This window comes from Haliotis rubra, unplaced genomic scaffold (genome assembly GCF_003918875.1).
Source record: "Haliotis rubra isolate DU_JTF1 unplaced genomic scaffold, ASM391887v1 Scf334, whole genome shotgun sequence".
NCBI classification, from domain to species: domain Eukaryota; kingdom Metazoa; phylum Mollusca; class Gastropoda; order Lepetellida; family Haliotidae; genus Haliotis; species Haliotis rubra.
Genome location: NW_025767007.1, coordinates 219,780 through 236,087, shown reverse-complemented (window position 1 = coordinate 236,087; position 16,308 = coordinate 219,780). Strand labels below are relative to the sequence as shown.

Genomic DNA, 16,308 nt, shown 5'->3' with positions numbered 1-16,308 from the left:
TTAACCATTGCTATTACCTGACAGATCCTTAATGACCTTGGGTTCTGTGACATCACCATCAAGGTCACCATGACCAAGTTGACCATAATCATTCTGCCCACAGCTGAAGACCTCAAAGTCAGCTGTGAGGAAGAGGAGGTGGTTGCCTCCGACAGCGACCTTCTTGATCTTTCTGGAGGAGAACACAGGGTATGTTTTGATGCCAAGGTCACCCATGTAACCTTGCCAGATACAGACCATTCCTTCTTTCTCGTCATGGTTTTCCTCACTGCAATGTGAAGGTCACAAGATATCAATACAATAATCATCAGAAATGTGATAAAAGACTGACTGACTGACTGAGTTTGGTTTTACGCCGCTTTTAGCTATATTCCAGCAACATCATGGCGGGGGACACCAGAAATGGGCTTCACACATTGTGCCCATGTGGGGATTCGAACCCGGGTCTTCGGCGTGACGAGCCAAAGCTTTAACCATTAGGCTACCCCACCACCCTGTGATAAAAGAAAATACTATATGATACAGCTGTAAATATAAGTCAAGCATGTATCAATAGTTTGATCAGAATTCTTGAAACTGTGACAATGACATGTTTGCAGACTGAATACCATGGGCAGAGTGACATGTTAAATATCACCATGATCCTGATTCAAAGGAATTGTTGATCTTTCAGGTGCTATTTTGTCATGATTTTGACAATTTTCAATTTCACAATTGTTCACATTAAACATGTTTCAGAAAGTATTTTCTTCAATTTCAGTAGGATGACATCATTTTATCACCTACAGTAATTATAAAGTATGTTCTGGTATTTTTCCTACAGTCTGGTTTATTGTGACAACTCTTCACATTACCAGGAAGTTTGTAAGTGACTAACCTTATTTGGAAGGCTTTAAATGGTCCCACATGATCTTGTGCATGTGTTCAGCTGGTTTATTTTTATTGACATGCATGCAGTATACTGACTGACTGAGTTTAGTTTGACGCTGCTTTTAGCAATATTCCAGCAACATCACGGCGGGGGACACCAGAAATGGGCTTCACATATTGTGCCCATGTGGGGATTCGAACCCTGGTTCAGCAGCCATGAGCGACGCTTTAACCACTAGGCTACCCCACCGCCGTTTGCAGTATACATTTGGTAAACTTCTTGATACACTAAATTTTGTATATTTGCATTTCACACCGAAAATCAAGTTGGTTTAAAGTTGTGTCTTTGAATTAATTCTTGATTAATGACTAAATTGTGTAGATTTGATTTGCTTCTAAAATCTTTGAATTAAATGCGATGTTCAGAAAATGTGATGAGATGCGACGTGATGGGAGGCGAGTTGATGTGAAATGGGTTTAATGTATACTGCTTATTACACTAATTCAAAGCAACCAGTCATCATTTTAATGCAGAGAACCACGCAGGATAACAACAAGTTCCATCTTTTAATATCGTTTGGCAAGACATGGCCAGATGATGGCCCCACTAAACTTTCTGTCCAGATGTTCTATCTACTCGATCATGGAGGAAGCCTTGCATGTAAGCAGAATCACAATTTGAATATACTCCATTAACCTTAGCATTCCTTTACCTGATATTAGATTCACAGTTAACACGGAGAATTGTCATGGTCAGGAAGGTGGCCGGACATAACAAACAACTAGAACTGTCATGGAAATTATTTTCTCAGATTTATTCAGTCTACCATGGTTTATTGGAACCAGATCCAAACACAAACACAGTCTGTATATCAGATTCACGCCTCAATAAGAGTACAGACATGATCAGAAACCTTGAGATATCTACCCTTCAAATCAGGCCAATATGATTACGAGTTATTATTCCATGGCACGGTGTGGTGTATACATTGGGATATGTCCCTATGGTGGCTACCTGTGAAGGTGTGCCTTTCCTTGTTTGACAAGAACACACCCAACAGTTACCTGTGGTAAAGGGGAACCTGATCTAACAAATACCTTCATCCTTTGTCAGCAGAATACCAGAGCCAGCTACAACCACCTCCCCTGTGACAAGCAATGTGCTGGAGCTGACTAAGGATGGCCCTCAACCTCCCCAGTGACAGAAGTATCATATTTCTTTTATCACCTTCCTACCGTGTGTGTAACAGTCAATTACAGCCACAACAAATCTACAACTGGTCTTTTTGTGAAATACATAGCACTTATATAGGTTTTCTTGATGGTTTCATGGAATCTGATGATCTAGGAGACTCTTAAAGTAGATATTAAAGTCCTGTAACCTACTTTGTCGTCTTATTTACCATGACAGGTGCGTCACTTCATTGAGCAACTTTAAGTTAAACTGGGCACACCATAATTTATCACAACCCTATCTCAATTTGTGGGGAATCAAACCTAGAAATAATTGATAAGTTACAGCACCACCAAATGAGCTAACACTGTTCTTCTTGAGTGAGTGAGTTTAGTTTTACACCACAGCAATATTCCAGCTATATGGCGTCTGTCTGTAAATAATTGAGTCTGGACCTGACAATCCAGTGATCAACAGCATGAGACTCAATCTAAGCAAATTGGGAAACGATGACATGTGTCAACCAAGTCAGCGATCCTGACAACCTGATCTGGTTAGTCGCATCTTACGACAAGATTGGGTTGCTGAAGACCAATTCTAACACGGATCTGTTCTTTTTGAGAGAGATTAAGATCAACAAAGGAACTTGACAGATACTGCTACTTAAGGGTATACTTAGTCACAAATGGCCAAACTGAATTTTATAAAATGCAAGTTACATTCATCTGACCAATCAAAGTGCACAAATGACACATGCAAATTTTGAAAAAAAATTCAGATGCAAAAAGATGAAGGTAATACCTGGTAAAGTGAAATCTGATAAGTTGCCTTGCAATACAATCTGGACAAACAGCAATATTCTACATGGCTTTTACACATGAACAGAACTCTTAAACATAAATGCTGCATTCAGAATTTTAAAAATCTGGATGAATTACTATGTACCACAGATGGGATTTCAGTGGCTTTCATCCAGAAATATGGATTTCACCATATCATACATAAAATAATCCATACAAAAGAGAAAATTACAGTATATTTACAGTGTATTTACTTCTTTCACACAAGCAAGACACACTGCCACTTTATAGCTATGATATGCATCACTATACAAAGAAACCAGCCATGTACAAGGTCACTGTGTACTTGTATAGGTCCCTCCCTCTCTATATGTTCAGTGATGGCAATACGTCGGCCATTACACAAACTCCTGCTTTTACTCCGGGGGTCGGTGATAACCTCCTCACAATGGAAGTCCACCTGCCCACAAGACATGCTGACCAGTCGCTGAAGGCCACCAGCATTGCCCTAGGTCCCATCAATACCTAATGGGGCTCAAGTAGACATATACCAATTTGGGGTTGCTCAAGCAAGGGCTACTAACCTTTTAGCCCGTACTTAAAATAGCACGGAGGAAGGAAAGGACATTATTACTATAGTTCACTCCACAAAGCTTTTGATAAAACACGAGAACTTTCTGTGATCCAGAAATGTTCACTATGACTGATAAATCCCACGTGAAATGGATATCCATTAATATTTAATGGTTATTGGAGTAAATATCATCTTCAGTCGTTACTTTAACAAAAAAACATAACTGAAACCTACTAACTCACATTATCTGTCTATACATGACTCCTTGTGTGACAGGTTTCAATCCATGCTCTGTATTCAAAATACATTTGGGTCTACTTTGATACATTCAGGTTTGAAATAAATGCATGCATGAATGAATGTATGTAGGTTGCAATAGGATTTAGTGGTGTTGTTGACTTCAGTTCCTGTTGCCAGAACATTCACACATACAGTGTCGTCATACCAGGTTATATGATCTTGTCCGATTGCCCGGTGTTAAATGCATACTCTGTGACAGGCTTGTACAAGGGAGAAAAATATTCAAAGGTTTAAATTACAGTATTCTAAATAAATTATTTATATTGATTAAACCATAGTAAATGAGGTTTGGTCTATTAAACATTTTACATATTTTTGGTTGTCATTAAAAAAACCACAACACCCTTAGACTTAATTTTGATATTTGTTCACATTTTGATTTTTTGGAGTTGTGGGAGTTAAACCTTGTTTAAAATAAAGCCTGGCCCTTCCATCTAACCTGTTGATACACTATAAATAAATACATAAAACAATCAAACACTGACAGGTGTTGATGACAAAACAATGCTGTATGTTTCATTTCATGCAATCACACTGCTGTTTCATAAGTATATAGCAATTGCGTAGCTTGATGCTCATACTGTTGATCACTGGAATGTCTGGTCCAGACTCAATTATTTACAGATCACCGCCATATAGCTGGAATAATGCTGAGTGCAGTGTTAAATAACAAAAAACAAAAATATGGATATATACATTAAATAGATGTCATTTATTCAACTTTCTATCCCAATTTTGTAAACATCTTCATAATGCTTTATTTTATTCAATAATACTAAAACATATCAGAATTCTGAAAATTATCCTTATTACCTGTCTTCCTTTCCAACTATCACCAGCTCAACGAACCAACACAATACCTGCAATGTGTGTTTTATTTGGTGATCACACATCACATACTTGCAAGATGTAACACTTGTGCACAACATTCATAACAACTGGAAATGAAAATTATAAGTAAATATCTTAATAATTGTCCTGTGTATTGTTGGAGATCACTGTTTGGCCAAGGATAACACAAGTATTGACACAGTGTGAAAAACACACCTTTCCAATCAGGTCTTCTATTAGATGAATTTTATTCCTTAAAACATTTGGACCCCAAATCAGTATCTTAAGTTAACAACAAGATCTTTTTATTTCAAACTCTTAAATTGGCTCTAAATCTGATTGCTTAAAGTGTCGATTTGTTGCTTCAAAACAAATGTTTCAAACATTGCCTGTATTTCTTATTCAATTGCTTCTACTCAGCTGCAAAAAAGAAAATGTAATACCTTTGTCAAGTATATATTTAAAAAAACAAACCAGTTTTCCACAATATTGTTTTTGAAAATTAAAAGCAAAAGGCTGGAAGCATATACACTAGACAGTTCATTTAATACCACCAGCTTTAAAAATAAGGAGTAAAGGGGCAGTTGGGTAGCCTTGTGGTTAAAGTGTTCGCTTGTCGATTCCACACATGGGTACAATGGTTGAAGCCCATTTCTGCTGTCCCTCACTGCGATATTGCTAAAAACAGGTAAAACCCCAAGTCACTCAATTACTCCATGTTTTATTGATCCATCATTTGAAACTGACAGAAGAACTACATGCATGGATGTAAAAAGAAATAATTCATCAATATATTTGTACTGGTCATAATGTGGTATATAAACCCCAATCTAGACCTACAAGCCTTCTACTGTAGAAATCATGTCAATTAAATCAGAGCAAATAAACCTCTTTACACCATAGTTACAATCTCCATCACACAGAGACACAGAATGAATTGAACCAATCACAACACTCGATATATCTCCCATTGTCACCTCAACATCCAAGTGTTTCTCTAACCCTGTTACATGGCGACCTACATCAGCAATTGATTTTTCGTCAAAGAAGCTCGAGCCTGGTCGGTCAAGCATGAGCCACAAACCCCATGATGCGAGACACCTGAGTCTTTGCATTGAGACACTCTAGCCAACAGTGTACCAGTTTCTTGTCCCGAGACAACACGTGACGGAAGTACGGAGCTGTGTACCTGGCTACTTCATCAATATTCATAATCAACACCTGGAGAAGGGACTAGACCTACCTGTATGGACAGATAATTGACGCCATACACTGCGACAACACTTCAGACAGGTATGACAAAGATTTGACAAATCCCTAATGTCTTAAATGTGAATAAGTCAACTCTAAATTCAGCAACAGTTGTCGAGTTGCACAAAATGTATAAAAATGTATGAAACTAAACCTTAAACTAGTTACAGATAAAACGTAATTCTACATAACACAAATCCAATATTTTCTAACATCCCATAATATTGTAAAATTTTGAATCTTTTCAGATTAAAAACTGTTGATACACTACGGTCATAATGACATTGAACTACTAGGCTTCAACCATAAATTTAGCTTGATTTGGAACAGATTCGGTAGCTTTTTAAAAGCCTTAAGTTTAAAATATTAGATAAGTAAAGCTGTACTTAAAAACTTCAGTCACAACTACCATATCGCACGTTGAAAACAAAGCTACATGCACAGCATGGACACGCAACATTAATTATTCAACACCTTATTTCCTGTGTTCTCATGGATAATATCATGTTACACATATTTCTTTATTCCATACAGCTTCTGAACGTTTGATACCATGTGGAAGATAAGATGTAGATTTCAACGGAAATAACATGTTACCTGTATTTTACGAGTTCAAACAATGTCTCACATTACAGCAAGTCCTTTAAATGAAACATTCACAACTTACTCATGCAGAGAATTCTATAGAAATGTCTTGTAATGTAATCAGTCTCAGATTAATGGTCCAAGGCAGTATTATGTTGTTTTATCATTGTCCTCGGCGCCTGCTAATGCCATGGGAGATGTCAATACATTACAGGAGGATGTTCCACACTGTTGACTAGTTGTTCGATATGGAAAACGTTGTCATAATTACTCATATCAGCTGATCAAAGTATGCACATTAATCATCATGGTTTGCTTGCTTCTTTGTTTCTTTGCTTGTTGTTTAACATTGGACTCAGCAATTTTCCAGCTCAAATCATGATGAAATGATGAACAGTATGAGTGAGTGAGTGAGTCTAGTTTCATGCCGCTTTTTAGCAATATTCCAGCAATATCACCATGGGGGACACCAGAAATAGGGTTCACATCGGTGTGACGACCGAACGCTTTAACCACTTGGCTACCCCACTGCCCCATGAACAGTATGAGTGAGTGAGTGAGTCTAGTTTCATGCCGCTTTTTAGCAATATTCCAGCAATATCACCGTGGGGGACACCAGAAATACGGTTCACATCGGTGTGACGACCGAACGCTTTAACCACTTGGCTACCCCACTGCCCCATGAACAGTATGAGTGAGTGAGTGAGTCTAGTTTCATGCCGCTTTTTAGCAATATTCCAGCAATATCACCGTGGGGGACACCAGAAATACGGTTCACATCGGTGTGACGACCGAACGCTTTAACCACTTGGCTACCACTGCCCCATGAACAGTATGGTGTGAGTGAGTCTAGTTTCATGCGCCGCTTTTTAGCAATATTCCAGCAATGCACTGCCCCATGAACAGTATGAGTGAGTGAGTGAGTCTAGTTTCATGCCGCTTTTAGCAATATTCCAGCAATATCACCGTGGGGACACCAGAAATACGGTTCACATCGGTTGTGACGACCGAACGCTTTAACCACTTGGCTATCCCGTGGGGACACCAGAAATGCCCCATGAACAGTATGAGTGAGTGAGTGAGTCTAGTTTCATGCCGCTTTTAGCAATATTCCAGCAATATCACCGTGGGGGACACCAGAAATACGGTTCACATCGGTGTGACGACCGAACGCTTTAACCACTTGGCTACCCCACTGCCCCATGAACAGTATGAGTGAGTGAGTGAGTCTAGTTTCATGCCGCTTTTTAGCAATATTCCAGCAATATCACCGTGGGGACACCAGAAATCCACGGTTCACATCGGTGAACAGTGAGTGAGTGAGTGAGTCTAATGCTTTAACCACTTATCACCGTGGGGACCCAGAAATACGGTTCACATGCCCCATGAACCAGTATGAGTATGAGTGAGTGAGTGAGTCTAGTTTCATGCCGCTTTTTAGCAATATTCCAGCAATATCACCGTGGGGGACACCAGAAATACGGTTCACATCGGTGTGACGACCGAACGCTTTAACCACTTGGCTACCCCACTGCCCCATGAACAGTATGAGTGAGTGAGTGAGTCTAGTTTCATGCCGCTTTTTAGCAATATTCCAGCAATATCACCGTGGGGGACACCAGAAATACGGTTCACATCGGTGTGGCGACCAACGCTTTAACCACTTGGCTACCCCACTGCCCCATGAACAGTATGAGTGAGTGAGTGAGTCTAGTTTCATGCCGCTTTTTAGCAATATTCCAGCAATATCACCGTGGGGGACACCAGAAATACGGTTCACATCGGGTGTGACGACCGAACGCTTTAACCACTTCACCATGGCTACCCCACTGCCCCATGAACAGTATGAGTGAGTGAGTGAGTCTAGTTTCATGCCGCTTTTTAGCAATATTCCAGCAATATCACCGTGGGGGACACCAGAAATACGGTTCACATCGGTGTGACGAATCGAACGCTTTAACCACTTGGCTACCCCACTGCCCCATGAACAGTATGAGTGAGTGAGTGAGTCTAGTTTCATGCCGCTTTTTAGCAATATTCCAGCAATATCACCGTGGGGACACCAGAAATACGGTTCACATCGATTGGCCGACGAACGCTTTAACCACTTGGCTACCCCACTGCCCCATGAACAGTATGGTGAGTGAGTGAGTCTAGTTTCATGCCGCTTTTAGCAATATTCCAGCAATATCACCATGGGGACACCAGAAATACGGTTCACATCGGTGTGACGACCGAGCAGCTTTAACCACTTGGCTACCCCACTGCCCCATGAACAGTATGAGTGAGTGAGTGAGTCTAGTTTCATGCCGCTTTTTAGCAATATTCCAGCAATATCACCGTGGGGACACCAAATACATGTTCATGATTGATGCCCCATTATGAAAGTATGAAACATGTTCATGATAATTTTTGATGATGACACACTATTTTTGTTTTTTAATTTAAAATCTGGCTTGATGATAGTAACAGCTTTTCACAAAGCTGAACAGTCTATGGAAGAAAGGCACAGTAAGAGTATAGGATTACAGCACAATGGAAATGTATTCCAGACTTTGTCAGATGCAGATCTCTGTTTAACATAATGACTTATCTGGAACCAAATATACTATTCACAAGATGGAATCAATAAACAACAACACCGAAACAACATTGTCATGTGACTAGAGTTACTGGCATGACAGATTTATTTCAGTTGTATACAAATTTTGTTCTTTAACTTCTCTTGAGCTGTATACTATATCAGGGATTTTACATGAAACTAATTCCTGCGTTCCATTCAGTATACTCTAAATACACATAAAAATTTACAATGGACGCAACTAAATTTATTAGCACATCCACAGGGACTCAGAAAAATAATATTTAAGTGTCTGGGACCCCAATTTTGTTGTCCAAACCCCTGAAAATTAATAGTATGAGTCCCAGGGACCCTCAAATACAGGACTCCATGTACATCATGTATATGACACCATGGTTCTTTAATTTCTCTTGAGATGTGTACTACGCTGTTTGTCACAAATTAGATTTTCTGTTGCTACAAACCAAAAAAAGAAGGAATTCTTGTAGTTCTTGTAATTCTCTTTCTTAACTGCTCTTCATCAGTATACTAAACATGACACCTGGTCCTTTAACTTCTCTTGAGATGTGTATTATACATGACACACAGTTTGTTACAAATTATATTTTCTGTTGCTACAAACCAAAACTAAGAAGGAAGTCTTGTTGTTCAAGATGATAGACACTATCTGACAGGTTGGTTTTCGCAGATGAGGAAAATATTGAAAGTCAACAATCCCAAAGAACAATATTTTATTTCAAATAGTCTTAGAATGTAACTGATTTATTTTGAAAAATACCAAAAGGTGAGAAAACTGAACAAATGAGAGCAGAGATTAACACAACGTATACATATTCTACTCAGGAAGTGAAAGTACAACCAATTATTTTGATATGACTACAGATAATCTCACTTCCAGTGAGTGAGTGAGTGAGTTTAGTTTTACGCAGCTTTTAGCAATATACCAGCAATATCACAGCGGGGGACACCAGAAATGGGCTTCACACATTGTACCCATGTGGGGAATCGAAGCCAGGTCTTCGGCGTGATGAGCGATGCTTTAACCACTAGACTACCCCACCACCCCACCACACCACCCCACCACCCCCACCACTACCAGATGAGCTTGTTCTTCAGCTTGTTTCAAGTAGAATAATAAATTTAAATGATTCCAACATTGTCTTCTGTACTCAGGAACTGAGGTTGATCTGTTACATTATGCGGTGACATTAACATGCAGGTGACATTGATAGACGTCACCGCTCACGTAACAATCGACATGGGAAGTGTCAGCATGTTCATGGAACCCATGCCGTACTTAAATTAGTTATGTAAGCACTGTTAACAACAGCCATGATAGATAACAGACAATGTAATGGTTGAACACCTTGACTTAACCACTGATGCATGGCAGGAAACAAGACAACTTGAACATTAAACAATATGTGTTTTGCAGCATACAAGAGCAGCTGTTATGACAACGCTAGGCTGTTGTAAACTGGGCTAAACTGGCTCTACACCAGATAGAGCTGAATTTAAGGTGGGAGAAATGTAGTGAAAACAGTTTATCATCCAAAACTGTGTTCCACAGGAGATACTGCTTGTGTGAGATCAAACAATATCTCCTAGGAGATATCATTTTGACAGTAGATTTTGTACAATGCCCTGACAAGGTTATGACATCATGAACTTGATGATGTCACAATGCTATGACATCGCTGCACTGCAAGTCTAATGGCAGAACCGTGTTCAGAGATGTACATTTTTCATTGAAAACTAATGAAAAGTGATTTTTTATGATAAATAGAATCCCACCTTCATGTCTTCTGATATGAATATATCAACACTCGTTGATAAAAGTAAAAATATCCTCAGCATGCCTCGGATATTTGTAACTTTATCAACTCGTGGTGATATATTTCATATCAAAAGACACTCGGGTGAGATTCTCTATGTACCAGGGTAATAGGTCTAGAGGATTTGTTTGAATGTTACCTAAACCTTTTTTGTAACTTTGATTGATTGACAGTCTAAGCAGGGAAGGAGTATGGAATTAAGGAAGAATGAGAATGGTTTTATGCTGTTTTTAGCAATATTCCAGCAATATCACGATGGGGGACACCAGAAATGGGCTTCACACATTGTACCCATGTGGGGAATCAAACCCAGGTCTTCAGCGTGACGAGTGAACGCTTTAACCACTACGCTACCCAACCGTCCCTACCAGACTAGGGTCCTGATGATCCTTAATTACTAATTTCAAAGGCCCATACACAAATATACAGTTACTGTAAAGTATTGAAGTGATGGAGTGTACTGATTAACATTGGTAATTATTTCAATTGCAATATTTCATGTCCACAATTTGGTACAATGAACATTATTGTGTATCCCACGGAACACATTATATGTGTTTTCTGTGTCCACTCTGTAAGTTTGTGCATACCAGATACAAAATTCTCCATCTCGTAAAACCCAGATCACACCAAACCATGCATTATAAAGTGATGCAAAGTCACAGAGCCCAGCCTCATAAAATTCCCATTTCAATCCACTCTTAACAAGCAATATTAGGGCTGTTTCGATTCACTTGCATATTCAAACCGTATCCCTTCATGAATTCAGTTCGTTTATTTGCAATCACTTGTATTTTAAAAAGCCGAGTTTTTACTTGAATTTCAATGTTATTTTTTAAAGCGAGATATTCAAAATGGAATATGGAAAGCCAGACATGATAATTGTCAACACTCTTCTACATTCAGTTTGACAGCACTGTTTTCACTGATGAATGGTCATAGTATATCAACATGGTCAAGACATGTAAAAGAATTTAGTTTGTTATTGTTTCACTGAATGTAATGAACGCTACATCAACTGCTGACTTGTGACTGTATTTGTTACCCAATATTCACATTCATTACCAATATTCATATTTGTTACCCAAGATTCATATTCAATACCAAATATTCACATTCATTACCAATATTCATATTTGTTACCCAATATTCATATTCAATATTCCATTCATTACCAATATTCACATTCATTACCAATATTCATATTTGTTACCAAATATTCATATTTGTTACCAATATTCAGTATTCACATTACCCAATATTCATATTTTTACCCAATATTCATATTTGTTACCAATATTCATATTCATTACCTAATATTCACATTCATTACCCAATATTCATATTTGTTACCCAATATTCATATTCATTACCAATATTCATATTTGTTACCCAATATTCATATTCATTACCTAATATTCATATTCATTACCCAATATTCATATTCATTACCTAATATTCATATTTGTTACCCAATATTCATATTTGTTACCCAATATTCATATTTGTTACCCAATATTCATATTCATTACCAATATTCATATTTGTTACCCAATATTCATATTCATTACCTAATATTCACATTCATTACCCAATATTCATATTCATTACCTAATATTCACATTCATTACCAATATTCATATTTGTTACCCAGTATTCACATAAATCACCCAATATTCACATTTATTACCCAATATTCATATTTGTTACCCAGTATTCACATTAATCACCCAATATTCACATTTATTACCCAATATTCATATTTGTTACCCATTATTCACATTAATCACCCAATATTCACATTTATTACCCAATATTCATATTTGTTACCCAGTATTCACATTAATCAACTGGGACGGGTGCATGCCGCATGGGCGTTTCCTTAACACATTAGCACAGGTCCTGTTATTTCTAATCTTGCCCATTTTAAGGAGTGCCCCAAACCTGTTACGTATTATCATAATAGGGCTGTTATGACATAACAGACTGACATTGAAGGATGCGTCTTTATTGCACTGGCTACATAACATGAACCATCACACACCCATGTTTACCAGCTTCACTGTTATATACATAAAACGTATGTAGATACCTATTATATACATGAGGCAGATATACTCTTTAATCTCAGGAGATGAAAACAAAACATTTTTATAAGACTGGAAGTGCATGACCTATCTTGTATAATGGCTATCTCCCACAATTCCTTAATTCTTTTCTTGAATAATTAACACCCAAATATCTTTCATACAAATTGGAACATTTAATTTTTTTTCTCCTTCCACAGTTTTGTGACAAACCTTCAGATGTTGCAAAGCATGTGTTAAGAATGAGAATATAAACATCTGAATGAACCATCCAGCAAGAACCGTCACTCAAAGTGGATCTACTTCTCAGATAGGTGGCTGTGCAAGAGGATGTCAATGCATATCTTGATACTAATGTATTGTTATTTTTGTTGTCGATGCCGTACTGATACAAATTAATGAGAACTGATACTTATCAATAATTCACTGTCACAGATACATTTATACTCTTTGGTACTGTCATGGTTAAGATGGATGATAACTTGCTGTCTGATGGCAGCTCACAGTGCTACCTGAGAGATGAGAAATAGTGCACTTAGAAACAAAGAAAACATATTACTACGCATGTGCAAGTACACAAGTACCCTGCAGTGAAGAGAACAACTATGCAGAGTAGTACACTTATCATTTTGCCACAGAGCAAAATTTGTTTGCAGTAAACAAATAACATGTTAAGATGGATGATGGAAAGGTAGAAAATTCAATTTAAAACATTTAAAGTACCGGTATTATCCAAATTCAAATGCAGCATCATATTTATTAACTGAAAGTCTCTATTCTTTTGAAATGACAAAATGACAAACCAGTTTTATGAATAACAGATATATCAATATGTCCAGATCTGGATCCCCCATAGATACTTAAGTCTCCAATCAATGCCCCCACCCATGCTGCACAGACCCTGTCAACCTGGCACTTCAGTGGAATGAGGCACAACCTGTCTAGGCAGAACGTAGCAATAACAATCAGGGGTTGATACATCGCAACATGAATTAAAAAGGAAACCTTTATCAATAAGTCAAGACAAGTCAGGACATGAATAATATTAATATTGTTCTTCTTTGTAATGACAAAAAGATGTTTATTATATAAGGGGTGACTTGCATGTGTTATACATTCGTAATATTTCAATACTCTTTCCATTTTGGTAGCTGTGAATTTATCTTTGGTGTAGAACACATCAGTCAATGGGTGACAAAGGTTTCATTTTGTTATTTATAGTTATAGTCACTTAAAATGTTGAGCTCGCATTTATCATGTCCACTTGGTCCACCAGTATATGCCTCCACCAGGATAACACTATAGTTATCCTGCACCTTAAATGTTGAGCTCTACATTTAAATGTCCATGACATAATTAGACATCCACCAGTATAATCTTCATAATTTCCCATCCTACTCCTAACACTTGTTTTCATTACAATATCCAGCCCTTTGTCTGTTACATTTTAATACCACTGTCCGTGCTGACCAAACTTCAGCAACCCATGCTTGTCGTAAGAGGCGACTAACAGGATTTGGTGGTGAGGGTCGCTGACTTGGTTGACACACGTCATCGTATCCCAATTGCATAGGTCGATGCTAATGATGTTGATCACTGGATTGTCTGGTGCAGACTTAATTATTTACAGATAGCCGCCGCCGTATAGCTGGAATATTACTGAGAGTGGAGTTAAACATTTTAAACAAAAAAACAACAACCTAGGTTAAAACATGTCTCTGGACCACATTGCAAAATACAAGAGGTATAACGTTTGTAGTTTGTAAACAATGAACACCAGTGTCTTGAGAGTAAAAGTAGTTCACCAGGTTCAGTTACAGATGCAATAGTGATGTCATGTCATTGTGACATCATAATAACAGATGATGTCACAATAGTCAGCAAAGCAGTATGCTGCAATTTGATTGTGGCCATTATCTCATAGATGATCACCTGGTCTTACCTATGTGATCTGTAACATATGCCACCATGTATAGTTAATAAAACACACTTCAGAACTATTACACTTTCTGAGTTAAAGTACAGACGTTACTTGTTGCTGAAAATTGTGAGCTGAATTGACACATTTTAACTTTAAACGTAATGTTGGTGTTAAACTGCAAACCAAGAAATGGGATGCAAAGATTTGTTAGAGGTCGTGCGAGGTGATGACAACCTCAGAGTCAATGGCACCTAGAATGGGCGCTGAGTGCCAAAACACAAAGTCGGTTATTGTCTAACCAACACAGCATCCATGGCTTCTCACAAAACAGATGGATGTTGGGTTAAAGTCCCATCAAAGGACAACTGGTAGTCTTGAAAACACAAAGTCGGGTTATCTAACCAACACAGCAACCATGGCTTCCACAAAATGGACAAGTGTCTCTTGTCTGCTTTGTAGAAGCCAATTTTGTACGATAATACACAACAAATTAAGCCACTGAACATGGTAACCTGAAATGTTCCTTCTACAATTAATCTCTGGCTATTTTGGGTATATGTATAGTTCTAAATTGAACATAGCCATTCCTTTATTTCATACCTCTGGTATGTATTCTTCACAACTGAAGAAGCCTATTCACTATGTAGTGGACTGGTACTCAAAACTATACAATGCTCGCATGGGTACAGTCCCTCATTTGTACCCTCGCATTCCATGGTCTCACCCTGACGTCAGTTTGAGCATATCAATCGACATTGGAATGTGATCACAAGTCTGTGGTCAGTTGGTTCTCAAAGGCCCAACCTGGTCAGACAGCTTTAGCAGTTGTGTGGTGTAATCTTCATTCAAAAGCTTGTGATTTGCTTTAAGAACAGCAATGAAAGGCTGAACGAGAGGGTCTTAGGCTACATTAATATGTGGTCCAGCATAAATGAAATGTTGTAGCTGACAATGTAGCACCTGATTGACAAAAGTCTTACTTGAGTCCAGTACAGGTCCTATAGACTATCATTGGGGCGTTGAAACATGTTGAAACACAATAAATACCTCTGTTCAAGAAATTAAGTTACTTATGCTCACGCTAAGTAAAATATTATTTGACAAACAAACAAACAAACATGTGTTCATATATATAGACAGAATTGTACAATCAGCTCTGCTTTTAGCAGTGATTTTGTAAGGATGTGGACATGGGTTTTTTTTGCTTTTATTTCATATTTGACCATCTGGAATGGTTTCATGATTTCATGGTTTCATTACAATCAGATGTTCTATTATGGTGCTGGACAAGTTGCCTATTCTGCAAAGGGAGAAAGCTCTACAACCATAATAAGTCAATGTAAAATAATTGGCTGAGTCAGAGCTCTCTTAGTGGGGCAAGCTCTGACTGATTCATTCACAGTATAAGTCAAGGTGAACAAAAACACCATCAAATATACAAAACGTAGAAGCCATTGTTCTGCCAAGACGTTGGCTATTGCCTGAACTTCACATTCAGC

The 16,308-nt window shown here is 38.0% G+C and overlaps 2 protein-coding genes across 2 annotated transcripts in view; one reads left to right on the top strand and one right to left on the bottom strand.

The window, feature by feature from the left end:
* LOC124284351 (alsin-like) overlaps nt 1-16,308 on the bottom strand; it is a 93,874-nt gene that overhangs the window by 31,800 nt on the left and 45,766 nt on the right. Inside the window, 1 exon segment of the mRNA XM_046720438.1 lies at nt 18-268. Within this exon segment, the coding sequence (XP_046576394.1) occupies nt 18-268 (251 nt within the window).
* LOC124284327 overlaps nt 5,534-16,308 on the top strand; it is a 31,001-nt gene continuing 20,226 nt past the window's right edge. Inside the window, 1 exon segment of the mRNA XM_046720409.1 lies at nt 5,534-5,842. The gene's annotated coding sequence lies outside the window, so the exon portion shown is untranslated.